The 24,136-nt window shown below is 51.6% G+C and overlaps 11 protein-coding genes across 11 annotated transcripts; 7 read left to right on the forward strand and 4 right to left on the reverse strand.

The window, feature by feature from the left end:
• Positions 1 to 1,446: 1,446 nt before the first annotated feature.
• On the forward strand, positions 1,447 to 1,860 carry SETTUDRAFT_152787 (uncharacterized protein; the record flags this gene model as incomplete). The annotated part of the gene is made up of 2 exons (XM_008022635.1): positions 1,447 to 1,637; positions 1,749 to 1,860. 2 exons carry the CDS (start codon positions 1,447 to 1,449, stop codon positions 1,858 to 1,860), a joined length of 303 nt encoding a protein of 100 aa, XP_008020826.1.
• A 4,795-nt stretch (positions 1,861 to 6,655) lies between these two features.
• Positions 6,656 to 7,836, reverse strand: SETTUDRAFT_113714 (uncharacterized protein; the record flags this gene model as incomplete). Its single annotated transcript, XM_008022636.1, has 2 exons — positions 6,656 to 7,450; positions 7,500 to 7,836. 2 exons carry the CDS (start codon positions 7,834 to 7,836, stop codon positions 6,795 to 6,797), a joined length of 993 nt encoding a protein of 330 aa, XP_008020827.1. The 3' UTR covers positions 6,656 to 6,794.
• A 547-nt stretch (positions 7,837 to 8,383) lies between these two features.
• Positions 8,384 to 13,003, reverse strand: SETTUDRAFT_178171 (uncharacterized protein; the record flags this gene model as incomplete). The annotated part of the gene is made up of 3 exons (XM_008022637.1): positions 8,384 to 8,766; positions 8,816 to 9,395; positions 9,444 to 13,003. 3 exons carry the CDS (start codon positions 13,001 to 13,003, stop codon positions 8,416 to 8,418), a joined length of 4,491 nt encoding a protein of 1,496 aa, XP_008020828.1. The 3' UTR covers positions 8,384 to 8,415.
• Positions 13,004 to 15,035: 2,032 nt separating this feature from the next.
• SETTUDRAFT_84610 (uncharacterized protein) lies at positions 15,036 to 15,218 on the forward strand (the record flags this gene model as incomplete). Its single annotated transcript, XM_008022157.1, has 1 exon — positions 15,036 to 15,218. A coding segment is annotated over one exon (183 nt), but the record flags the coding sequence as incomplete, so codon positions are not given.
• A 461-nt stretch (positions 15,219 to 15,679) lies between these two features.
• SETTUDRAFT_30258 (uncharacterized protein) lies at positions 15,680 to 16,036 on the reverse strand (the record flags this gene model as incomplete). The annotated part of the gene is made up of 1 exon (XM_008022021.1): positions 15,680 to 16,036. The coding sequence occupies one exon, from the start codon at positions 16,034 to 16,036 to the stop codon at positions 15,680 to 15,682; it is 357 nt and encodes a 118-aa protein (XP_008020212.1).
• A 540-nt stretch (positions 16,037 to 16,576) lies between these two features.
• Positions 16,577 to 17,812, forward strand: SETTUDRAFT_87059 (uncharacterized protein; the record flags this gene model as incomplete). The annotated part of the gene is made up of 1 exon (XM_008022310.1): positions 16,577 to 17,812. One exon carries the CDS (start codon positions 16,577 to 16,579, stop codon positions 17,810 to 17,812), a length of 1,236 nt encoding a protein of 411 aa, XP_008020501.1.
• Positions 17,813 to 18,393: 581 nt separating this feature from the next.
• Positions 18,394 to 19,717, forward strand: SETTUDRAFT_152792 (uncharacterized protein; the record flags this gene model as incomplete). The annotated part of the gene is made up of 2 exons (XM_008022638.1): positions 18,394 to 19,332; positions 19,580 to 19,717. 2 exons carry the CDS (start codon positions 18,394 to 18,396, stop codon positions 19,715 to 19,717), a joined length of 1,077 nt encoding a protein of 358 aa, XP_008020829.1.
• Positions 19,718 to 20,031: 314 nt separating this feature from the next.
• Positions 20,032 to 20,697, forward strand: SETTUDRAFT_86467 (uncharacterized protein; the record flags this gene model as incomplete). The annotated part of the gene is made up of 1 exon (XM_008022273.1): positions 20,032 to 20,697. One exon carries the CDS (start codon positions 20,032 to 20,034, stop codon positions 20,695 to 20,697), a length of 666 nt encoding a protein of 221 aa, XP_008020464.1.
• A 154-nt stretch (positions 20,698 to 20,851) lies between these two features.
• SETTUDRAFT_84565 (uncharacterized protein) lies at positions 20,852 to 21,465 on the forward strand (the record flags this gene model as incomplete). Its single annotated transcript, XM_008022155.1, has 2 exons — positions 20,852 to 20,953; positions 21,013 to 21,465. 2 exons carry the CDS (start codon positions 20,852 to 20,854, stop codon positions 21,463 to 21,465), a joined length of 555 nt encoding a protein of 184 aa, XP_008020346.1.
• A 958-nt stretch (positions 21,466 to 22,423) lies between these two features.
• Positions 22,424 to 22,838, forward strand: SETTUDRAFT_30262 (uncharacterized protein; the record flags this gene model as incomplete). Its single annotated transcript, XM_008022022.1, has 2 exons — positions 22,424 to 22,741; positions 22,806 to 22,838. The coding sequence occupies 2 exons, from the start codon at positions 22,424 to 22,426 to the stop codon at positions 22,836 to 22,838; spliced, it is 351 nt and encodes a 116-aa protein (XP_008020213.1).
• Positions 22,839 to 22,918: 80 nt separating this feature from the next.
• On the reverse strand, positions 22,919 to 24,092 carry SETTUDRAFT_30263 (uncharacterized protein; the record flags this gene model as incomplete). The annotated part of the gene is made up of 3 exons (XM_008022023.1): positions 22,919 to 23,449; positions 23,501 to 24,005; positions 24,079 to 24,092. 3 exons carry the CDS (start codon positions 24,090 to 24,092, stop codon positions 22,919 to 22,921), a joined length of 1,050 nt encoding a protein of 349 aa, XP_008020214.1.
• Between the last annotated feature and the right edge of the window lie 44 nt (positions 24,093 to 24,136).

Below are 24,136 nucleotides of genomic sequence, written 5' to 3' on the forward strand. Positions count from 1 at the left end.
CTCTATTCTGATCAGCTCTTAGTGTGTAGGAATCGCTTGATCTATGCACCGGTCTACTTTCGTAACCTACCACCATCGACGCCCATCACCAGCACTGCGGCGGCTGCCCATTACTATGGAGGCTTCTTTCTACTACTGCCGCCGCCACAGCGGAGGCTTCTCGTCGCCGCGGTGGCTGCTCGTTACTGTAGAAGCTGCCCACCACCACAGAGGCTTCTCAACACCACCAACGCGTTACACGGGGTTGGGCTGTACTTCTCTAGTCTCGGTCCGGGTCAGAGCGAGATAGCTGGGGGGCTGTAAGCCGTGTGATTTGTCGGGAATGATATATGGAGAAAAGTTGTAGGATTTCACCAAAGATACGCAAATCAAGTCTATATAAAGTAGAACAACCAGTATTAATTTGTGTAAGAGGTGAACTATTCTGTGTTGACCACAACGAGTGTAATAACGAAGCCCGACCCGTTATTATACTACTTGCTTCTGGTCCTGCCATCCCAAGGCATGCTACTATCTCTCGGATGGTTGCTCTTGGCGGGATGGCACATCACGTGAACCAGCCCCGCGATGATCATTACCTTCTGACGTGGACGTCCATGGGCCTTCAGCCAAGTTGTCACTTCGTCAACGAGAGAATCCTTCTTGTTGTTTGTAACATTGCGCCTGTTATCACCATGGCGCAGGCTGCCCGTCACTACCATGGAGGCTGTCTCCCATCATTCCTATCGTTATCTATCAATCTGTAGCTAAAGTTGCTTCCCATTTAGCTCATATTTACCAGATTATCAATGTTTCTACAATCAGTATTGAAATAGAGCAATAGTCCTTAGCATACATAGCAAGCTATTTAAATATAGTTGCCTTCGCGACTCGATAAGGCAATATACAATGGTGCATTCGATGCGGATGATTTCATATCCCGCCACAAGACAACTACAACAAGAACCTGCAATAATGCGAATCCAACCTAATAACAGGGTTGCTCGATTTCTATCAAGTGGTGGTGTCACCTTGAGCGCGAGGCTCCAAGACCCACGTGCTCGTTCTAGTCTTGCTTGATGGGGTATAGCGCCTTGGCAAAAATCTTGCTCTTACCTCAGATGCTGCCCCACCATGACCAGTACCACCACATTCTTACTATCACCATCATCTTGTTGCTTGTTTTTGGGTTGTGTGTCGTGTGAGTGTATCTAATTTGTAATGACTTTTGATCTACATTGCGCGGTGCCCGCCGCCTGCGTCGATTAGAGCCCCCGCCGAACCCACTGCGCGGTCGTGGTCGAAAGTCGTGGCACCGCGAGGTCCAGCCCGACACCCAACCTGCCAACAAGCGGCAAAACTAAACCTTCCAAACTAAACTTACAAACCCATTAAGCTCCGCTGCTCTTCGACTGACCTGAGGTCTATCAGAACCCCCCGTCAACTTCATACCGTCTATAAGCTTCCATGCCGGTATATCCCAGCGTCCTCGTCTTCCTCGACGGCACCCCACCCACCACCTGTCCTGCTTCTTTGCACTGCGCCGTTGCAAACATGCAGCGAGCTTCTGCTCCAACACTTGCTGAGAGCGTCGGAGCACACATGGTTGAGGCAATCGAGCATCAGCTGCGATGGAATTACTTTAGTGCATTCGCAAGGTACTACTTTCCTAACGCTGGGGGGATTGGTTGTCGCCCATCGAAAAGGAACCGCTCCTGTTACTAGTAACTCTCTACATCCATCTGATCACTAATAATCCCAACACGCAGGACTGTTCTGCTTCCATGGCTCGAGGCAAGGTATAGACTAACTTACCCTTGCCCTGCGTCGCACCCCAGCACCGTCTCCCAACTCGTCATCCAAGACATGCTACCTGCTTAACACCTATTGTCTTGCTGCTAGAGTTACAGAATCTACAGTATTTAAATGATTATTTACCAAGCTACAATATACCGTACAGTATACATACAAGATAATCAGCAACAATGCGACATAGTCTAGCAGGCAGGAGCAAATATATCGATATAGTAAGAATTACGACGAGTCCTTGAGTTTTCTCCCAAGGTTCAGGCAGAGACTATGCACGGTCCTGTAGCTCTCCTACTTCAACGGGTCTCCGATGGGAGGCGCGAGGATTGTCCTCTCAGGTCCTTTGGTGCAGTATCGCGACAAATAAATAGTACATAATAGCCGGTAGCTCATTTCAATAAGCGCACTGGTGCACGCGCATAATGTATTCATATGCAGAACACGCGACTTCGACAAGAACACGCAGAAGCGGAGGAGCCACGAGGGAAGCTCTGGTGACTTGAGGGGCCCAGATACTTGGAACCGGTTTCGCTAGTTTGATGTTTTTTTGGCAAGAGCACTGGGAGAAGGGACCTGGCTAAGTACGCTTTGTAGTGCCATGCGCATTTTGGAAATCTTGATGTGCGTCGTTGAGTGTGAGTAAAGCGACTTTGACTACCTCGTCGAAATGGCATGTAGCATCCTACAGGTCGGCTGGAAAAGTAGAGTAAGTAGAGTGACGGTGCTGATCAAGGGCGCTCATGCGCTAGCGCAGCTTCTGCACACGCGTCGGCGCACAGAACCTCGTCAAGATAGGAACCATGGATAAGAGGCTCAGTACGCCAAGCACAGAGTAGCTGAATGATTGCACGACACTCGTCGCCTTGTTCTCCAACATCCTGCTGAGCAGCTTCAAGCTCCGTACTTAGTGACAGGTCCGTCCCCACTCAGGCCGCCAATTGGTGTCTACTGTATCGAACCACTTTAATCTAGAGCATCATTGCACTGGCGCGCGAGACTTTCCCAGGTCCGCCACGCTACTTACAGCAAGACGATGCAAGCGCGTAATGAACGGCTGCATATGCTCCCTGGAAAGCCTTTGCTTCTCTTGCGTCTTCACGCGTGTGGACTTGGAAGTATGAGATAAAGCTTCCTTTGTGCGCGCTGCATCTTCTGGCTTGGAATAGGATGGCCAAGTATAAGATCCCGGGGATTCACGGCATCTAGAGCAGTTACATCTTGGTCAGAAATACTTGTAAGACCCAGATGCTCTGGAGCAATATTCCTAGTCAAGAGTGAATTCCAACGTCATAGTCTATGCGTGTCGGCTGGTTTTTCGCGTCCGTCACAACGCTTGCGAGAACTAGAAGCATGGCCAAGAGATTGCTGCACAAGTTGGAGGTTGCGCGCACAAAAAAAGCAAAGCAGACTTGCATGAGCATAACCCCGAGAAGCTTCACTAGATGAATCCGTACACGGCTCGTGTTCAGTCTAAGCTATTGAAGATGCGCCGTTAAGCAGAATATCCAAACAGAGTGTGCCAGACTTGACGCTCAAAATAAATTGCCATGTCCTAGACTTCAAGGTGAGCATCTTACTTTGGAGAAGATAATCTGCAGGTACATCCTGCATCTGCTTGGTCACAAATTCAATGAGTGCTTTGGAGCGGCAAATACGACATCAGAACATTCTCTTTCAATGGAGGTTTGCCATGTAGACTCGCGAGATCGTACAGCGCAGTAAGCTTGCTCTTGACAAGCAACAATCTTCCGGTGCAATCAACCGGGATGCGACAAAACCCCAGGATGCAGAAATGCCAATGTGACAAATAACAATCCAGGCACCAAAGAAGAAATGGATCCCGCCCCTACTGCAGACGGGAGTGTCATCATAGACGATGAATTTCCCTCCACCGTACCGCTCAAAATAGCCATTCTTAAGCGTCTCGGAAAGCTCTTGAAACAAGGGAATTAGAAAACTACGCGTGCAAGAAGGAAATATATCACCAGTCCCATAGACACCGCTCACAGCAAACTACAGTAAATGACAAACTGTTTTCGCGCACAGATCACCGACAAAGTCAAGCAGAGATCACGCGCGAGAGGCAAACAAAGTGAGGCGCATGAAAGAGTGAGTGGATATATAAGAACATCTACAACCCACCTCCGCCTTCTCTACCTCCACCTCAACCACCTCCCCTCTTCTTATCCGCTTCAACTGCCTCTTCTTCTACTTCCCCTTTCTATACCACTTACTTCCACCTCGATATGTAAACCAAACGGTGGCAATAGGCGATGCCAAAATCCACACGCGAAGAGCGCAGCCTTCCCTTGTATATCCAGCCACAAGTGTATCTGCGCCTTCTACAATATATCAATCTTCTGTCATATTCAGTAGGCTCTGGCACAAATACTCCACTGTGAGAACAAAATATATGCCTGAAATCAACATGTCATGGACCCGGACGGACGAACACGAGAAAACGCGATAATTCCAACCCGGACTTCAGCCCCGTCTACTCACAGGTCTGAAACAACGTAGGTACCCTCTCCAAGCGGCTATGATCATTTGTACTAACTCACTACAGTATAAAACACAGTGCGAAAGAGGAACAATCTCTACATTCTTCCACCTTCACATCCGACTCGGCAGAAACATGCCATTACCTAGCCGACGTCGACCGCGCTCGCAACAACAAAGAAGCAACATATATAATTGTGATGGAGCCTGAAGACAGCCAAGCAATGTGCGGATATGCCATGAAACCCTCGCGACAACATGCTCAATAAGAAGGAAGAACATGGCCGGGGGACCAAAGCTATAACACAAATCATGACGCGTGGTTGTGTGGACCAGCCAGCCAGGAATCAAATGCTGCAAAAAGACTCAAGTTCCCGGTTGGACCGTATATCAATAACGCAGCGACACCAGCACCTACGCTCTGAAACCCGTTTCACACAGTCTCTCCAGCTATACCATCAACACGAGCCGGTCCACGAGTCGGCCGCAAGCCTAACCAGTTCGCAAATCCATTTTCCAGGAAGAACACGTCCATTCCTAGGCTGCCATCGCCGAGAGAACTGTCCCGCGTGTTTTCTTTGGCGACCTGCGCTAGCCAACTCCCGTCCTTGGCCGCTCCGCCGAAAAACACCTTTTTGGACAGTAGGTTGGTGTATCCGTCTTCCACCGCTTTACTCTTAGCAATATAGAAACTCTCTAGCTTTTTAAGTAACACTGGTCCAACACCTACATTAACGACCTGGTTGACTTCATCCTTCCTCACGGCCGGATGCGCGTCGCCCCTAGTATTTAAGACCAGCCGATGTCTCAGCTAGCGCTAAAGACCGCCCAAGCCCTGTTCAAGACGACTAGCCGCGTTGTCTTTATAGACATTGAGGGCAAGACTGAGTTTCTAGGGGCGACTAAGTCTAGGTATAACCTAGCATTTATTCCTTATAGTATTAAGGTTGTCTTAGAGCTTCTTAAGGCTGGTTTCCCTAGGTCTAACGTGGCTATCATGTCCGCCTATATAGCAAAGGTTGCTACCTATTAAGTTGCGATGCAAAGCTTCATTGATTGGTGTCTACTTCAAGCCAAGGATAGTACGTAAGGAGTACCGCCTTAGTGCGCAGCTCAGCGACGTCGAGATGTTCACCATGGATAAGATGCAAAGCGACTAAAAAGAAGCCATTATCTACTGCAAATATACTACCATCAAAACACGAAAATATACAAGTACACATACCGAGATAGACATGGTTGTTGTGGATGCGACGGCCACTGCTCTCTGCAACCAGGAAGCCCAACTATGCACCAGTCGCCTGCCGCCTCTGTCAGCGACCTATACTTTTTGTTGCTCCAGTCTCTGCCTCTGCGCGGAGCAGGCAGTCCATCGCAAAAAGTATACCCGTTCATGACTTGTCTCTCCGCGACCCCAAAAGAGCTTATTGTCGCCATCAGCGCGTATATCACGGACAACGACAAAATCTCACTCATCAAATGCGACGGCCTTTTGCATATGCAATTCCACGCGATTTGTGCATGAAATGGATGACGGCCAGTCTGACGGCCAGTCTGATGAGGCTTGCAATAGCTTCGATATATATATATATATATACAGCGCGCAACAAAGATAGCGGTACCAATGCCAGACACGGGCAGCAGAAAAAGTAACCATCTGCCCCGCTACAAAACGACGCGAACATCCCATGTCAGGATATCAAAAAAGAAGATTTTCTTTTTCCTGTGTAAAGACCCGTTATAACGATATCCAACGCCGATTCCAATACCGATTCCGACGACGATGACGAATCTACTACGCGCCCGTCTTCCGCCATACACACTCACACACATACATCTACCGCGCAAGAAGCGGTCACCACCAAAAAAACAACAACAACATCTACAACCAGTGCCCAGCAAGCCCCCCCCACATCTTCCATGGCATGAGGACATGTATATACCAAGCCCCACACCTCGAGCAAATGCCAGTCCCAATCTCCGAAGACGCGTGGACATGGAACGAAACGCAGAAGATTAAGGATTTCAGCCAGAGAGGCAAGCCCCATGCAAAAGCACGCTTGATGTGGGATAAACACTATGCGGAGAGGAAGCGCCCAAGCCGCATGGAGAAGACGCGCGGGGGCTTTTTTTTCGGTCTTTTGGGTTGTGTGGGAATCCCCCCAGTTCGGTTTTTGATATGCATGGATGTAGGAGAGGTGTAAGTATTGTGTGTTTTGTAATGGAGGACTACTTAGACTAGATGTACGGTTGGGTTTCTTTTCGTTAGAGAATGTCATCATGTGTCTTGTATACATCGAGACTGACATTCTGCGCGTTCTCTATGTACATACACAACAAAGGCGTGAGGCAGTCGTGCTTTGGTTAAAAAAAATGTATCAAGTAGTCTACTTTTGTACGAGCACCACATCTATATCAGGCATACCATCGCATCAGCACCTCCGCATCAATACGCAATCGCAAAAGACCTATTCTATTTGAAAAAGCATCCTCACCGCCCCAAATATCTACCAAAACTTGGGCACAAACATGGGCGTCTCGCGCTTCCACCTTTGATAGTCCTCACGATCGCCATACCGCTTATCGTACTTGTTCTCGCTCAGCGGCACGCCGCTAATCTTGAGTAGCAAAAAGCTGACAAAAGCCGGACTGGCCGCACACATGCCCGTGACGAGCATCTGTCCCGTGATGCCTCCGCTCAGGCCCAGCGCCGTCTGTGCTGGCTGCCGAACCAGCAGACCCGCCGCGGCAATGGCGATGCCAGTCCAGAGGGTGGCTTCGCCAAAGTAGTTTGGATGGCGGGATTTGGACCACAGGCCGTGGGTGAGGAATTCCTCCGAGTGCTTCTTCTGCTTCTTGGCCTGGACCCACGCGTCTTTTTGCCGGTCGGCAACGACTTCAAAGCCGAGTCCAAAGGCGAAAATGGCGAGTCCAAGAAGATCGGTGGCATAGGGCTTGGCGGATACCGCCTGGCCGAGCAGCGACGTAGCGTAGGCAGACCGCGGGATGGAGTTGACGAGGATAACGGGCAGGGTGCAGAGCGAAACCCATGTTGCCTGGGCGAAGAAGGCGACGGAGAACTTTGACGGCGAGGTGCGAATCTTGTCGAACCGCGAGTCTTTGCCTTCGTCGTTGGATATGCGCCGGAAGAGGTACGAACCCACTGTATTCATTGTCAGTCACATCATCACGTGTTCAGAATTGTGCCGTACGCCGTGTAGCCCAAATGCCCACCGCAGCACTCAGAAGCGCTTGTCTCCACCACCATGTCCCTTGCCCCAGGCCCTGATTGCTGAGATACTCTGATAGACCCCCGGTAACTGTTCCCGCAGCCTTGGCCCGCAGATACGGCATGGCTAGACTCAAGGCTGTGCAGGAGAGGTAGGTCAAACTTCCGCTTAGGTCATAGAATCGCTCGGTTTGTGCTGCCATTGAAGGAATGGCGACAGCAGCTTGGATACCGTATGCAAGTGCAACAGAAGGCACAAGAGTGCGTAGCAGCGGGCTCTTAAAGGCTGTTGCCCGCAATAGGGTTTGTAAAAGTGTCATATTGGCAGCGTGTTGTGAAGCTGCACAAGCTTGTGTAAGAGTGTTGAGAAAGGTAAGATTACGGAGCCGTCGGATGGTTTGCCAGACCTTTAAGGACGTGGCTAGCGAGCGCTTTGTGCCGCAACGCACCGAATGCGAGAAATCGTGCGATTAGGCTTGGATGCGCGGCGCATATGTACAGTCGAGTGCGATGCATGAGATCTGGCAATCTAGACTCAGAGTTGCGATCGATGCCGTCATGGCTCGGTTCCACTAACCGCGACAGGGGGGTTTGGTCCTAGTCTGCAGGGCCCGGAGCATTCGGGTCCCGGCCACTATGCAAATGGCTATTCCACGTCCTCTGGGATATGCATGCCATGTATCACGGAACCAAGGCCGGAACAGAGAATCTAGCCAAGTATATTGCGTAGAGACCAAGGACGTATTATTGCGGTGGTCGCTGCGCTCATTCAACGCCATGCAGCCCAAAGTCTTCATGACGCATTTCAATCCTGCAAGAGAAAACATCTTCGCTAACATTGCAACAAGCCCTCACAAACTCAACCCCAGCAAATGTCGACTTCCGCTCTTCCGAAGACACTATCTCTTGAACGCTGCGTCAATCTCCTTGCTGCCCCAATCAATCTCCACCTCGCCACTATATACATCCTGATTGATTGTCATCATCCGTTCCGACACCTTCATATACGTCTTCTCGCACTCCTTGAGCACCTTGAACACGAGGTCACGACTAATGGTCGGGTCATCTGCGTCACCAAAGTGCTTGTCCACTCGCTTCTTGAGCGACTCGATGCCTTTGCGCAACTCCTTGGCGTCGTGCGAGTGCACCAGCTTCTTGAAAACAGAGCGAGAGTGTGACGACCGTTGCGCAATAGCCTGAGCACTTGCCCCAGGCTGCCCAAGAAGCGTTTCCGTAGACTCGATGAATTCCTGCACAGTGTTAGCAACAACCCGCAAACCCTTCTACAATTCTACTTACCAAAAGTTTCCCGAGCGGCCGCCGAATGACAGCATCAACGTAGAGGCCCATGTGCTCGTCGTACTCGTCTTGGGCCTTGCTTTTCCAGTATTCAAGCACCGAGACCGACCGGCCGTCAACCTCCTCCATGTAGTGGTTCATGTTCTCAATGAGCAGAATGTGGTAGTTCAGCGCCTCCTTGTCTTCGGGATCGCCCTGCCCCTGCGAAGCCATGACCGTAGGAGATTCCTTTGCAATCACCTTCAAACTCTCAAACATGGCCTTGTTGAGTCTCTGGTATCCGTCATTGACCATGCGCCGGATTTCCAATTGATCCCCACCCTCGGCTGCAGAGGGGAGCATGTTTTCAATCACAACAGAAAAGTGCGGGAATGTCTTCATAAACGAAATGACTCCCTTGCGCTTCTTGATCTTGACCTTTGTGTCTTCAATCGCACGTATTTGTTCATCCAAAAAGCGACTAAAGAGTCCTTGGAGACGCTCGTGTATCTTTTGTAGTGTTCTCGTCAAAAAGTCCTGGTTCGTTTCTTCAATGTCGAGCAGCTTTCGGTCGACTGCACAGAGAATGCCCACTCCCTGCCTGCAAATAGTTAGTACCAGCACTGTATACCGCAAAAACTACACCTACAAAGGATCGGCTTTGGTGGCCCAGTCAACAAGACTCGAAATCTCAGCAGGCCAAAAGGAGAAGATGTCTTCCATGACTGCAGTAACGTGCTTGGCCATGGCCCTGTCTGGCTCGAATTGCTTCCTGATCCAAAGGTTGGGCCCTTGTCGACGTTCTGGAGGTGCTGCCCTGACTGCATCAGGAAAGTCGAGCGAGTCAGTAGAAGTAGCGTGGAAGAATTCTGTGATGAAATTCTGCTCTGTCAGTAGCACAGGGCCTGTATCTTCCAAGACTCTGGCAAAGACATCAAAGGGATGCAGCTTGCCGTCTTGACTAGAAGGTTTTGTTTTGCCCTCTTTGCCTTCTTTGTCTCCAGAAGTTGATCGTAGGCCACGAGCGAGCGTCTGACTTCGCTTAACAGTCAGCTTTCTGGCAGTACCCGTGATGCTCTCGGGCTCTTTTTCTTGTGCGGTAAAAAGCAGCTCTTGCTCCTCGCCAGTCGGTTTCCGAGCAAACCTCCTCCACGCCAGGATGTTGTCGCGGACTTCCTGTTGATACAGCTGCGCTGCTTGCGTCTGATACATCCGAAGGAGTGTATCCCACGAAACCCGATCAATCTCCTTTGCAAAAAGTATCACTGGGCTCAGCATCCACAACTCGCTGCGGCCAGCATCGTGTGCCTCAATATTCTTCCTCAAAGAAGGCATAGAACCCTGATCGAGGTTGGAAAGGGCGTCTTTCGTCGACAAGAACGCTGCACCAAACGTAATCTCCATGTGCTTCTTGAGTCGTTCAAGAAACATGGTGCCCTCGCCGAGATATCGATCGCGCTTTTCCTGTAGAGCCTGCATCGTGGCCAGGTCGCTGTTGCCTATTCCCGATCTGCTGTTCATTGGGCTTATAGTACCATTAGCACCTGCTCGGCTCCCTGACACAAAAGACGGGTCAATTGTAACCAGTGCTTTGTAAAGGAGAACCAAAGAGGACTCAATGTCTTTGAGACCGTTAATCTTTCCAATCGGGGCACGTCGCAAAGGCTCCAGCTGATCAGAAGTAATGGAAATGGTATCCACAAGTTGTCGGAGCTCCTGCTGCAACAGACGTTGGTTAGCAGTCTGTACTTGAAGACCCTGGCTTTGGGCTTCGATGAAAGCAATGTCGTCGTTCAGACTGCTCAGTTCGACATTGTACAACGTCAGCAGACCCTCGAGTTCATCACATTCAGCAATGGCGCGATCTAGCAGACGCTCAACGGCTTCCACGCGGTCGTCCTTTTGCTCCAGATGGCTCAACCAACTTCCTGCTTCAACACGGGCGATTTCGCGTTTGATGTCGGCTTCGAGAGATTCAATGTGCTTTGGAGCAAGCTCGTTACCGCCCCAGCCCAGTTCTGACAGTAGGCTTTCAAACTCCAGACCCCGTTCGTCCAATATTGCAGGATCTATTCCAAGCTTCGAAACATTTACAATCTGCTGGTTGGACCTACGCTTCTTGCGTCGCACTTCCGGCTCAGGCTCAACGGTTCTTGTCGCTGCCTTTTCTGGAGCCGGTGGAGGGGCTTCCTCTTTTGTTTCTTGCGGAATCTCAGCCAAGGTGGGTACTGCTGGACCAGACACGGTAACTGACGGCACAACCTCGGTACTGATCCGCGGTCGTTCTTTTGACGATCGATCTGGCGTGGTTTGAGGTGCTGCCTCTGGCTTGTTCTCCTCCTCTTCTTCTTTGGGTGCTTCTTTAGGTGCCTCTTTTGGTGTTGACCGTTGAGGCACAAACACTGCGCTGACACCGTCAGGTTCGTCAGATGCCTTTGTCTCTTTGTTGAAGAGTTTTGCTGCGGCACCGCCAGCACGAGGCTTGAACGCGCCCGCTGCTGCTGCTGCCTTTCTGAATTTGTTTGCCGCATTGTCAGCGACCAAGGGCTTCTTGACCATCGGGCCAAGGCCAGGACGATGTGCCTCGTTCTCCTGCTCGTCTACTGGAGGGGTAGTATTCTCCACAGGTTGGGATTGCGGTTGTGGTTCAGGTTGTGGTTCAGGCTCAGGCTCAGGTGCTTTCTCTATCGATGGAGCTCGTACAGGAGATGCTGCTACTTCATCTTGTGGGATCGCTTGTGGTACAGGAGTCATTGGTATCTGAGGCAATGGAGAAGTGGGTGGCGGTATAGGCTGCGATGGAGTAAGTGTATGCTCTGCGCGTGCCGGGCTCTCTTGAGAAAGAGGCTTCATTCTTTCTGGTGTTTCCTGAGGTCTTCTTCTAGGCGGAACATCGTTTGGCGGGGCAGGCGAGGCTGAAGGCGTATGGAAATTCGAACGCGAGTCTGTGCCTTGGCTGTCAAAACTACGCTGCGACGCTTGGGACGGTCGAGTTTCCATGAGCGGCCTTCTCCTTTGTGGAGGTTCTTCCGGTGGCATGTCGTCGACCCGGTTGAAGTTTGAACTGGCATTACTTTGCGCAGTACCTGGTCGCGCGCCGCTCTGAGCCGTACTAGGTCTCAGACCTCTTGGGGATGGATCTCTCCGGGGCGAAGCAAACTCTTTCGGTCTGCGTGGATCTGGTGGCGCAATGTTCAAAGGCATACCGTCGAATGATCGCTCGTCAAAAGGTCTCTCAGACCGTTGAGACTGACCATCTTCACGAAGCGGCCCGCGCGCAGGGCTTGGACTTGACGGGAATTTTGCAGAATCTGGTGTTTTTGGTTGATTGACAAATTCTGCAGTTGAAGACTGTGGTGTCAAGTTTCGCGATGCAAACGGCAGTGGTTGTGCGATGGAATTTGGACTAGCGGGTTGACCAGGACGTAGTGGCCGTATACTATCTCCGCTGGGTCGCGATCGGATACTCGGATCCACTGGTTGCTTCTGCCTGAGGTTGGGCATGGATGGAGGAGCTTGCATTTGGTGCTGCAAGAAAGGCGGACGCCTGCGAGCATCGTCGCCCGTGTTTGGCCTATCCCCAGAGCGAAGGTCGTCATCTGGTCGGCCGGGTCTTCTTGGACCCTGAAATTCCCCTGGCGGTCTTCTGAAATTTGGGTTCGACCCAGAGGGAGGTCCTCGCCTGCTGTCATCGGCTGATAGAGGTGGCACTTCCCCAGGTCTCCTTGGGGGAAGCCCAGCCGATTTTGGAGGCATAGGCCTCTGGTCTGGTGGAGGCGGTCGCTGTGGTGGCCCTGGGCTTGCGCCGCCTTGACCTCCTGCAAAAGCAGCCCGGCCCTCCGGTGTAGCAAGGTGCGGCTGGCCATTTGTTAGGCTGTTCAGTTCGGCCGCGCTAAATCCAGTCAAAATGGGAAATTCGCCCTTTGTGTACTTGTTGTAGATCTTAACCATACTTCCAATGAAGAACTCCTTCTCCTTTGCAGTGCCGGCCTCCCAGTAATACGGCTTGTTGATAGTCACGGAAAAGCCCTTGTCCCCAGCCCACTGCTTGTGCTGCGCCTCCTCCTCGCTCGTAGGATTCGAATGGACATAGTTCTCCACGGCCGTCAGCTCTTCCATGGGCCATGATTTTCCAATAGAAAAGGTGCCGTTGGCATTCTCTCTGGCCTTGTGCAGCTTCACTCTACCGGTATTGCGCACAGATATCATGATGATCCTCGCCTTCTTGTTCTGGGGGGGTGCGTTTGGCGGAGGAGGCGTCTGAGGATAGGCTCCATCTTCCTGGACGCGGATGTGGGTGATGTAGGATTCCTGGACTGAGCCATGTTAGTGCAGCTCCGACAACGCATATCACCCGCAAGGATAGGCAGAACCTAGGCCTGTAGTCCAGCTGTTGCGGTAGTACACATGCAGGAACACGTACGCTGTCCCTGCTCATCCTTCTTGGAGAAGCAGCTCTCGGTAATCCTGCGGCGCTCGTCGTCGAAGCGCTCAGCGCGCGACATGCCCGAGGGCGCCGAGCTCGAGCTCGCCGAGGACGGGACTCCTCGCGAGCCTGCGGTGGGCGGACGGTTTGGGGGAGCTCGAGGATCCCCGCCCCCGTTGGTGTAGTTGCGTGGCCTCCCCTCCATCTGGGGGAGGGAACGAGTGCGGCTGCGGCGTCGTGGCAGCCAGGCCCGGATGGGGTGATGCACCGACTACTGTCGCCCGGCGGTAGCGAGTCTCTCTCCTGGGGGTGCCATCAATTGCGAATCGTGCTAGTGCTTGGGTGCTGCGCTGCCAAGTTGGCCAGCCCGCCCGCCGTCGAGGAGCGAGCGTCGTGGGTTGGGCAGCAGTGTGCGGTGCTCAGCTTCGCCGTGCCGCGGGAGCTGGCGCCAATGCGTGCGAGGCCAAAGAATGCGGGACGGGGCAGAGGGCGAGGGAGAGGAAGAGGCCGCAAATGTCTCACAGCGCAGGCGAGCGACGTCCGGCACTGGCGTCGTGTTCCCCATGTGAGACGACACGGCAGGCGCGCGGGACCGGCATCACGTTTGCGGCCTAGCGCTGCCCGACGCGCATTCCGCCCGCCGTAACTTTTTTTCTTGCGCCGACGCCTGCTGCCCGCCGACTCTCCCTCACCCCATCCATCCACCTACCCCGCTGCTTTGCGAGACACGGCCCCCAATTGCGCACCATGGCTGCCGACAAGAGAGCCCCCAAGAAGCCGAGCGGCGACAAGAAGCAGAAGAAGGCTGCCGCAGCTGCAGCTGCAACAAGCACTGCCCAGGCGCCGCTGGAGCTGGTGAAGAAGTTTCTCGAGCAGCAGGGCGAGAAGGGCGCGGCTGCTAAGCTCGACGGATTCGAGCAGTGGCAGAAGAATGGGGGGGCGCCCGAGCCCATGGACGTTGACGAGGAGAACACCTCCAGCAGCGACTCTAGCGACTCCAGTGACTCCAGCAGCGAGTCCGAGGCCGAGACGAAGCCTAAAAAGGCCAAAAAGGCTGCTGCAAAGAAGGCGCCCGTGAAGAAGGACGACTCAAGCTCCGCGAGTTCCTCAGACTCGAGCTCAGACTCTTCCGACTCCGAGTCGGACAAGGCAAGCGCGCCTGTCAAGACAAAAGCAAAAAAGGCCAAGTCGGTCTCTTCGTCCTCCGCATCCTCATCCAGCGACGCTAGCGACTCCAGCGACTCCAGCGATTCGGACAGCAGCTCCGACGACGAAGCTGCAAACGTCCCTCTACCCGGTTCCGACTCTTCTGACGCGTCCAGCGACTCATCGTCCAGCGACTCCGACAGCGACTCATCCAGTGATAGCAGCTCTGAATCCGAGGCTGAGAAGAAGCCCAGCAAGAAGAACAAGGCAAAGAAGGCGGCTTCAGTCTCGTCTTCGTCTGCCTCTAGCTCCTCGGATTCTAGCGACTCCAGCGACTCCAGCTCGTCCGACAGCGACTCAGACTCAGACTCAGACGCAAAGCCGGCCAAGAAGGCAAAGGCAAAGAAGAACGCAAAAAAGGCAGCGACGTCATCCTCGGACAGCGACTCCAGCTCTTCTGACAGCTCTGATTCCGAATCCGACAAAAAGACAAAGACCCCGGTGCCCGAGCGCAAGGGCTCTGCCAGCGACTCGTCCCACACCTTGCCCGCAACATCGCCTGCACCCGCCAGCAACAAGCGCAAGGCTGGCTCACCCTCTACCGACGCCCCCAAGTCAAAGCGAAGCCACATCGAGAACCGATTCCAGCGTATCAAACCCGATACAAAGGTTGACCCCAAGCTCGCAAGCAACGCATATGTTTCATACGACTATGCCGACCGCGCGCATGCCAAATTGATTGTCACAAAGGGCAAAGGATTCACCAAGGAGAAGAACAAGGGAAAGAGGGGTTCCTACCGAGGTGGCATGATTGACACGTCTGGCGGCAAGGGCATCAAGTTCGAGGACTAGATCATGGAGTAGATTTTTAAATTTTTGTCCAATGCCCTTCCATGTCTCTGCTATTCCATTGAGTATCAGACTTGGAGCTAGAAAGATCATCTGAGATGCCTCTGAGCATTGGCGCATACGATTATGGCGAATCGGAGTTATCATGTACACCAAAAGCACCATACCCTTCAATCACGGCAGTTCACTTTATATTTTGAACTTTAACAGACGTCTTCCCATAGTCTGGGTGGGTTGATAGATATCTATACATCCTACAGTTATTCATACAGCCATCTTTTCCAAACCTTCATGTGCAGCGAGCGTAGGATTGTGCCAATTCCATCAACCCGTGTACGCCCTGACCAGAGATATTTCCTTGCGCTTTTCCCTTGACCATCTCGATCTACCGTCCCTGGAAATCCCCAATCGGTATACACCCCCTCATATGCCTCGTTTACCCCGCCACTTCTCCACGCCGTGGCTTAGGCCTTTTCTTTGCCCCCTCCATATTCAATCGGGAGGTCCATGCCTACTCTCCGTGCAGTCAACCGTACCCTCTCCTCCTCAGTCATGCCCATGCCGGGATTGTACCGCTCCAACAGCGACGCATATGTCCGTTGCGCTTGCACGTATTGTATGAATTGCTCCGCCTGCTGAATCTGGCCCTGCGTGCTAGGGCCAGCTTTCGGTGTCGCGATACTGGATCGTATGGCTTTTTGGAGGACCGAAGGCGAGGATAGCTTTTGGTGCTGCGTGCGTGTCGTTTGCGGCGCCGTGGGGAGTTCGCGGAGGAGACGGCGATAGATGGAACGGAGTTGGGGCGATGCCGATTGCGCCATGGCTGGGGATGCGATTGCTGTCCCGAGGTACAAGACTATCGGGGCGAATAATAGCGACCGATTAGGTTTGAGCTGGGGTTCGTGGCTTAAGAGGTAGGCTGTGCAAAAAGTTCGCCGCGGAGGTGCTGCGAAAAGTTGCGGGTGAGCTTGGACCAGTCGTGAACTTCGCATGTGCATGCGTCCAACGGCACAGATGTCGATTCCGGAAAACCACACGCGATGAATAATCTACTATCCAGATCAGGATATGCATGTCGTCATTATATACGACGCTTCTCCCATCAGCACTCTATTCGGCTTACGCGAGCACATATTCGGTCGCAATCCACCGATGCTGGTCATGAGGACGTGCCAAATGGAAAATTGCGGATTAAGAAACACTGGAAGGGAGATGCAAGGTCGACGTATAGGGAAGAGCCACCAACAGAAAGTGCTCTACACATGAGTAAGACACAAGCTCTTTTTCATTTGGAATTGAGCAAGGAGCAAAAACCCTCTGTGATGACCAGAGGACCCTCAGAACAGTCACGACCACTCTCGATGAGAGAAAGACGGCGACGAATAAGAGGTGGAACTTTAAAACCATCACAAGTATCTGTGAATCCAGCGCATTTACCGGACCGAGTGAAGCGAAAGTTACAGGGCCAGCTAGAAGGTGGAAAACCAGAGGCCAAGGATGTGTCTCCCGAAACTTCAGTGCCGCAAGTCTCAGAGCCTTCACCCTCAAAATCACCCACAGAAAATAGAGGAGATACAAAAAGACTTTCTCGAAAAGCAAGGGCTACAGCACTTGGAGAAGAGCTTCAGCCATCTGCACCCTCGCCGCAACTTGGCTCGCGCAAGGCCGAACCCACACTACCGTATATCAAGCAGGAGCTTCCTTCTAGCCATGTCAAGCTTCATTTTACCAACCTGGAAGACTTCGACTGGTACTGGGAATCGTTTCCCCCAACTATTGCACAAAAGACACAGGCGAACCATTTCTTTACAAATCACGGCAAGAACGCAAAGTTACTACGAAGTGTCGCCCAGTTCCGCCTGTTTCCAGAGTCTGACGTACCCGAGGTTGCGTTTGTCGGCCGTTCTAATGTCGGCAAAAGTTCATTACTTAATGCCATTGTAAATGCGGACATCAAAGCGCTATTAGCTCGTACATCCTCGACGCCAGGCTTTACTAAGACGATGAACCTCTATGGTCTGGGCGCTGGAAACGGCGTTATCATAAAGAAACAGCCTAATGGACGCGACAAAATCGTTGGCCTTGGCGGTTTGACCATTGTCGACATGCCCGGATATGGCGAGGGTTCCCTCGCTTCCTGGGGAGTCGAGATTATGAAGTACATACGCAGCCGCAAACAACTCCGCCGTGTTTTCGTCTTACTAGATGCTGAGCATGGTATCAAGGACAAGGATCGCTCGCTACTGGCCTCTCTTCGCCTAGCTGGCGTTAGTCACCAGGTCATCCTGTCCAAGTTAGACAAGCTCTACATACCCCAAGCCAAGGACATCAAACGATTCGACGGCAAATCTGCCCGGCATTTGGCACCCAAAGGCACACCAGAAAATGTGAGGCGGACTATGGAGAAGTTGAAAAATGAGATTCAGCCGCCGGTTGGAGGAGGCGCTCTTGGAGAGATCCTGGGCGTAAGCGCGGAGACGCTCGTGGACGGCAAGAGACTAGGTATCGATCACATCAGATTTGCGGTTTTGAAAGCGGCCGGTTTGGACGGGAAGTTCAAGAAAGACGTTACCACGCCTTGGGCTAAGGATGTCTAAAAACAGTCAAGGTTAGGATAGGATCCCTGCCCCTCACGCTTCGGGTAGTACCCCAATTCCAACAGCCATGTATCGGAACGGGAGGACGACGGATGAGGAACCCATGTTCGTGTCGTTGCAGGTTAATTGATGATTAATCACTAAAAGACGAAACTGATGCATCGCGCAATGCACGGATGTCTCCTGTAGTGCTTATAACACCCATTCAGGCAGGGGGTGGAGAATCCAAAGAGACTAATCTTGCCCATCGCTAACACAATCAAGAGCCAAGCTTTGTGAGGAAGGTATCGCGTGTGTGGATCTACGGGGGATTCCTTGCGGGGAAGTGGGCTCGGCGAAACTCCGACGGTGTCTTCGCCGTGGAGAACCACTCATGTCCTGCATAGCCCCCCCAAACGAGCATGCAATACACACGAGTTCTACCGATGCCATTTCCACATCGAGATCAGGAGCCGACGGTTACGGGCCGTACCTGGTCCTCGTTACAATGTCGGCCGAAGCACTCTTTTTATCAGTATATGAGAAGCTCGGCGTAGCTATCTCGTTTCCAAATCACCCATGCAATTTTCGACTTTGACAAGATGCGCATTCTGATTACGGGAGCCGCTGGCTTCGTAGGCCAACTCGTAGCAAAGAAACTTCTCGAGGATGAAAACGCCGCACACTCACTCATCCTCACTGACATCATCGAACCCCCCATCCCAAAGAACCGGCGCCCCTCCAGCCATGTCCAAGCCATCAAAGCAGACCTATGCACCGAATCGGAAACCGTTGTTGCAAAAGACATAGAAGCGGCATTCGTCTTCCACGGCATCATGTCTTCTGGTGCAGAAGCCGATTTCGAGCTGGGCATGAAAGCAAATTTCGACGCTACCCGCGCTCTACTCGAAACCATCAGAAAAACATGCCCTGGCGCGAGAGTCATCTATGCGTCAAGCCAAGCGGTATACAACAACTCGGTCACACTCCCCGTCACAGAAGCGCAAATGCCAACACCTGAAACAAGCTACGGCGCCGAAAAGATGATGTGCGAGTACCTCGTCGCCGAGTACACTCGTCGCGGATTCATTGATGGAATCTCTCTCCGTTTCCCCACTGTATGCGTAAGACCCGGCAAACCTACCGCAGCGGCAAGCTCCTTTATCAGTGGCATGATCCGCGAGCCTATGAACGGTATCAAATGCACGATTCCGCTTGAGGACAAGCAGTGGCGCCACTGGCTTTGTTCTCCACGTATACTAGTCCAAAATCTCGTCTATGCAGCTACAACCTTTGACACCAACCGCCTCGCCAAATTCGACCGTTCCCTCAACTTCCCCGGCATCGGCGTCTCGATCCAGGATATGATGGACTCGCTGGAAAGAGTTGGTGGCAGTGATAAACTAGCGCTGCTGGAGATGAAAGAGCAGCCTGATTTGAAGAGAATCTTGTACTCTTGGCCGGCCGAGCTTGACAACACAAAGGCTTTCGAGCTGGGCTTTGTGAGAGACACGAGCTTCGATCAGATTGTCAGAGATTACGTAGGTAGCTTGGGACAGACAGTGAATGGAAATGAGAGTGCTGCTGCGGGGAAGGTTGAGAATATGAAGGTGAGTACGGTAGAAGTGGTGGCTTGATTCTGGAGTTTGCATTAAATTGATACCTGGGATTTGGTTAGACGAGTAACAATGTGCTTCATCAGCGATGATTGATCTATAAATGATAAATTTGAATATTGTAAAGAGTTTCTGTCTATATCTGCGGCTTGTGAGGCTATCTGCACAATAGCTTTCCAACACTATGTACGTCACTTCCTCTCACACCATACACTCCATCGGCTTTCCAGTCACCAACACACTTGATGCTCCACCCGAGTTATCCTCTCAGGCCACTCGCATGACACAAAATCCGGTATCATGTCACTAGAAAAATAAAATATATAATGTCGGCCGAAATGCCGTGATCTACGTGCTTGGCTGCCAGCAACGCGCATAGCAGGGTTGATGATCCTACCACTCACCACTGTATTGGTATGCCTCACCCGCGGAGCGCGGGGTGCAGTGAAGTTCGGCTCATCATCTACAGCCGAAACATGTAACCATACTCACGCTGCGGTATAAGGAGTGGAGTAACGCCAGCGTTGCGGGGTAGTAGGAGATTGCAGCAACGCTGCTTTCCCCTAAGAGCAGTCCTATCGAAAGTCTCAAATTCCCAATATACATTGCTACCACGTATTTCTCATGGAAATGGACACAGCAGGTTCTGTGGAGAAGAAAGAGGCGTCGTGCGAGCACATCGAGACCACGACGCTCGATGCTCACAACAGCCCCGTCCCAGATATCCTGCGCCACTACTCGCCGTCGCAGCTTGCATCTCTCGAGAGGAAACTCGTGCGCAAGATTGATATCCGCGCGCTGCCGATTCTAATCGTCTTGTTTCTTCTCAATATACTCGATAGAAACGCCATTGCCAATGCGCGTCTCGGCGGCCTGGAAGCCTCGCTGCGCATCGACGATGTGCAATACCAGACGGCCGTCATGGTGCTGTGGGCTGGCTACATTTCCATGATGGTGCCATCGAACATGCTTCTTTCCATCTTCAAGCCCAGACTGTACTTGCCGACTGTGGTCATCGTTTGGGGCATCGTGTCTGGTGCGACGGGGTTCGTGCAGAATCATGCTGGGCTGGTGGCGCTGAGGTTCTTGGTTGGGGTCACGGAAGCGCCGTATTTTCCTGGCTGCATCTTTTTCCTGTCTTGTTGGTATACTCGCAAAGAGCTGCCTAGTCGCATTGCAACCTTTTACTCGGGGTACACGCTGTCTTCGGCGTTTGGAGGCTTGATCGCTGCTGGAATTGTTGATGGAATGGAGGGTCTCGGTGGGTATCCGTCGTGGCGGTGGATGTGAGTGTTTTGGTTTACTCATAAGTCGAGTATCTACTTATCTGCTTCTCAGCTTCATTCTCGAAGGCGCCCTGACCATTGTCCTGGCATTTGCGGGATACATACTCTTGCCCAACTACCCTTCGAATACCTCGTTCTTGTCGCCTGAGGAGACTGCAATGGCTCAATGGCGGGTTGAACGCGAGAATGACGGCGTCGCAGATGAGGTTCAAGAGTCTGTCTTCACTGGACTGAAGCAGGCTTTTTCTGACCCAAAGGTGGTGAGTAACCGTAATTAAGAAGCTTTAGAGAGGCTCCAGACTAACAGAAACTTTGAAAGCCACTACTGGTCTTCATCCAGACGTGTGCGGTAGTATCTATGAGTTTCACTTACTTTTTCCCATCCATCGTCAACACACTCGGCTTCCCACGTGTTCAGACCCTTCTTCTCACGGCCCCTCCTTACTTCCTAGCCTTTTTGTTTTCAATCCTCAACTCATGGCACTCTGGACGCATGGGCGAACACTGCTTCCACATTGTCACTGCCTGTGTGATATCCGCGGTTGGCCAGATCATCTCCATGTCGACACATCAGACGGGGCCTCGATACTTTGCCATGTTCCTACAAGCCATGGGATCTTTTTCAGCCTTCCAGCTGATATTGCCGTGGGTTTCGGCAACTGTTGCGCGTCCAAAGACAAAGAGAGCCGTGGTGCTTGCTTTGGCTACTGCGGTTTCCAACGCCACGAACATCGCTACTGCATACCTCTATCCCGAATGGAGTGCACCGTGAGTACTATTTGCTGCTTGGACATCGTTAACTGATCATATCGTCTAGTCTTTATCGTATGGGATGCATTGTACTCACTGTAGCGCTTCTTTGTTGTGCAACTGCATCCATTGTCTTACGGGTTTGGCTCAAAAAGCTCAATCGCAAGTCGGACCAGGCTGTAGGTTTAGAAGGGGTAGCGAATGGTTCCGGACTACTCTTCCGGTATACACTATAAATAGCGGATATGTAATATACGGTGTGAGTAGAGGACTACAAGTAACACCGCAGAGCGGGTAAATCAACCATGATACTCGGTTAAAGCACCGCTTTTGCTATCTGCATCCGTCTTATCCGTCTTCAAATCCTCCAGCTAGTACCGAGATAGTTGTCAAACCTGCAATGTTAAGGGGGTTGGTGTGAGTGACGTTATCGTATATTTTGTAGGGGGTGTGTGTCAGGTACCTGTGTCAGCTCTTCTGCGGCTATCTCCAATCTCTTGGTCATCCTCACGGACGACTCCTTTACACGTACAAGTAGTAGCAGTCTCCGAGAATTGCGTCAATCTCGTGTCCCGAGGACTGGGCGTTTTCCTAAATGGTTATGGAAGCCGCGATTGTGTGCAAGAGCCTGTGGGGGGAGAGAGAAGTTTCCCCTAGTCGAACCATCCTTCACCTCAACACAGCAGTCTTCTCTGTTTCAAACGTGGCACACTGGCCTTGAACACCGTATTACTGATGAAACAACACTCTTTGGGATGCACGACAGGATTTGCCCGCCAGTAGCAATGTCGTCTCTACAAATTGGGGGCTGGAGTGTCGAAGCTGGAGTGGTAGGTGCCTTACTAACAGCGTTTCAGCCTTGCATGCGGCGCAGCCATCGAGTATGCGAGGATCCATTTCCTACCATTACGAAAAGTATATGAACGCAACACCATGGGTGGGGACAGTGAACACCATAGCCTCGTCTTATCCATCCAAAGATGTCGTCACCAACCCCAGGTTCCCCGAAAGCTATATTGAATGAAGATGCACTTAGGAAAAACGGTATCTGGTTCGAATCGAACATAAAAGATTCACCCAAACTACCGTCGTGGCTTGAATCTGTACGTCAAATTCTGACGTGCCGGCGGACCAAGCTTCCTTTTGATGCAAAAGACGACTTCGATATCGACCACAGCGAAATGGATCGCAGTGAAATTGACTCGAAATGTGGCTGGGATTTGCGACCAAAAGATCACGACTTTGAAAACAAAAAGCAACGGAGAAAGAGCTGCAGCAAAAACGATGCTGAATCCCAGGTACAATTGGAACTGGATGATTGCACCAAAATTCGAGACGAATTCAAGCATCTGGATAAAACAGCGACGAATGAGCCTGGCTGGCAAGGAGCGTTGAGCAAGCATATCTTCACCTTGTGTCAGAATATGGACAATGGCCATGGATCTATAAAGTACGTCCCTAGACTATTTTGCTTGCTACATAACTAATACCAAACTCTTGGGTGTACTAGACGTGCGGTTGGAGGTCTTGGATGTACTAGACGTATGGCTTGGCGCGTTGGGCCGTTTTGTTGAGTCAAGAGGAGTTCCTTGCAGACTTCTCGATTGTGCTGGACTAGGCCGTCTCATTGAAGCAAGATAATCTTTGAACAGACCTCCAGATTTTGATGCACTGGGCTGCCTGCGTGAACCAATGAAAGGGTCGTACAGATCCTTAGATTGTGGTGCACTGGGGTTTTTTGGCAAACCAAGATAGTTGCCCTGCAGGCTTCCAGATTGTGCTTGACTGGATGTAGTAGGTGTACTCAGCTCGACAGGGCTACCGCTGGGGTAGAGGAAAACCTCGCTTGGTTTAAATCCTCTTGCACGCTCGATCCAAGTAACAAGCTCAAGTCTGACATCTCCGTTTACCCATTCACACATGTTCTGAATAATCATGCGTAGAGCAAAGACACCCCATAAGAGCTTCAGCGAAGTGGCCCACACACATTTCACAATAACTTTCTCCTAGCGTGTCTTAGCAAGCGACAGAACGGGTGGGGGCCTTTTATTACTCACTTCTGTCCTGTATGTGAACCAGAGCCTGACGTCGAGACCAATGCAGGTGAAAGAGAAGATGACAAGAGCATCCGGGTTAGGATCAGTCTTTTTCGAAGCTGACTGCAGCAGTTCCTCTCGAAAGATAAGAGCAGCAGCGGAAGCATTTGCAACTTGACAATAACAGTAGTTTATGGCCCCGGGATTCGCACCAGCAGGCTTTACCTCGACGACAGCCCAAGGAAAGCACATTAGATCTGCTGCATTGAGCATCCCCATTGTACCTTTCCATCGCCCCAACGCCGTTCCTGGAGAGGATATCAAGCCCTTTTCTTTTCTGAGATTGTGTAGGACTGGGATGGAGAAATTCTTGACCGAACGGTGATTTGCGTATTTCTTGTGAACGGGATCGTCTGGGTCGATGATGGGAAATCCATAGGTAAAGTCGGGCTTTGGGAATTTCAAGCCAACTCTCTGAGGCCTTACACATGGTTGCATGAGTTCAGTCCAGTGAACATGTTCAAATCTAAAAAAAAAAAAAAAAAAAAAAAAAAAAAAGGTCAGATCGGGTAGAATGACTCAATTAGCGGGTGACGTACAGCTCCCAGCGCATCAGGGTTTTCCTTTTCTCAAGTCACGCGTCCAATACATCCAAGA

This window comes from Exserohilum turcica (assembly GCF_000359705.1).
Source record: "Exserohilum turcica Et28A unplaced genomic scaffold SETTUscaffold_1, whole genome shotgun sequence".
NCBI lineage: Eukaryota > Fungi > Ascomycota > Dothideomycetes > Pleosporales > Pleosporaceae > Exserohilum > Exserohilum turcicum.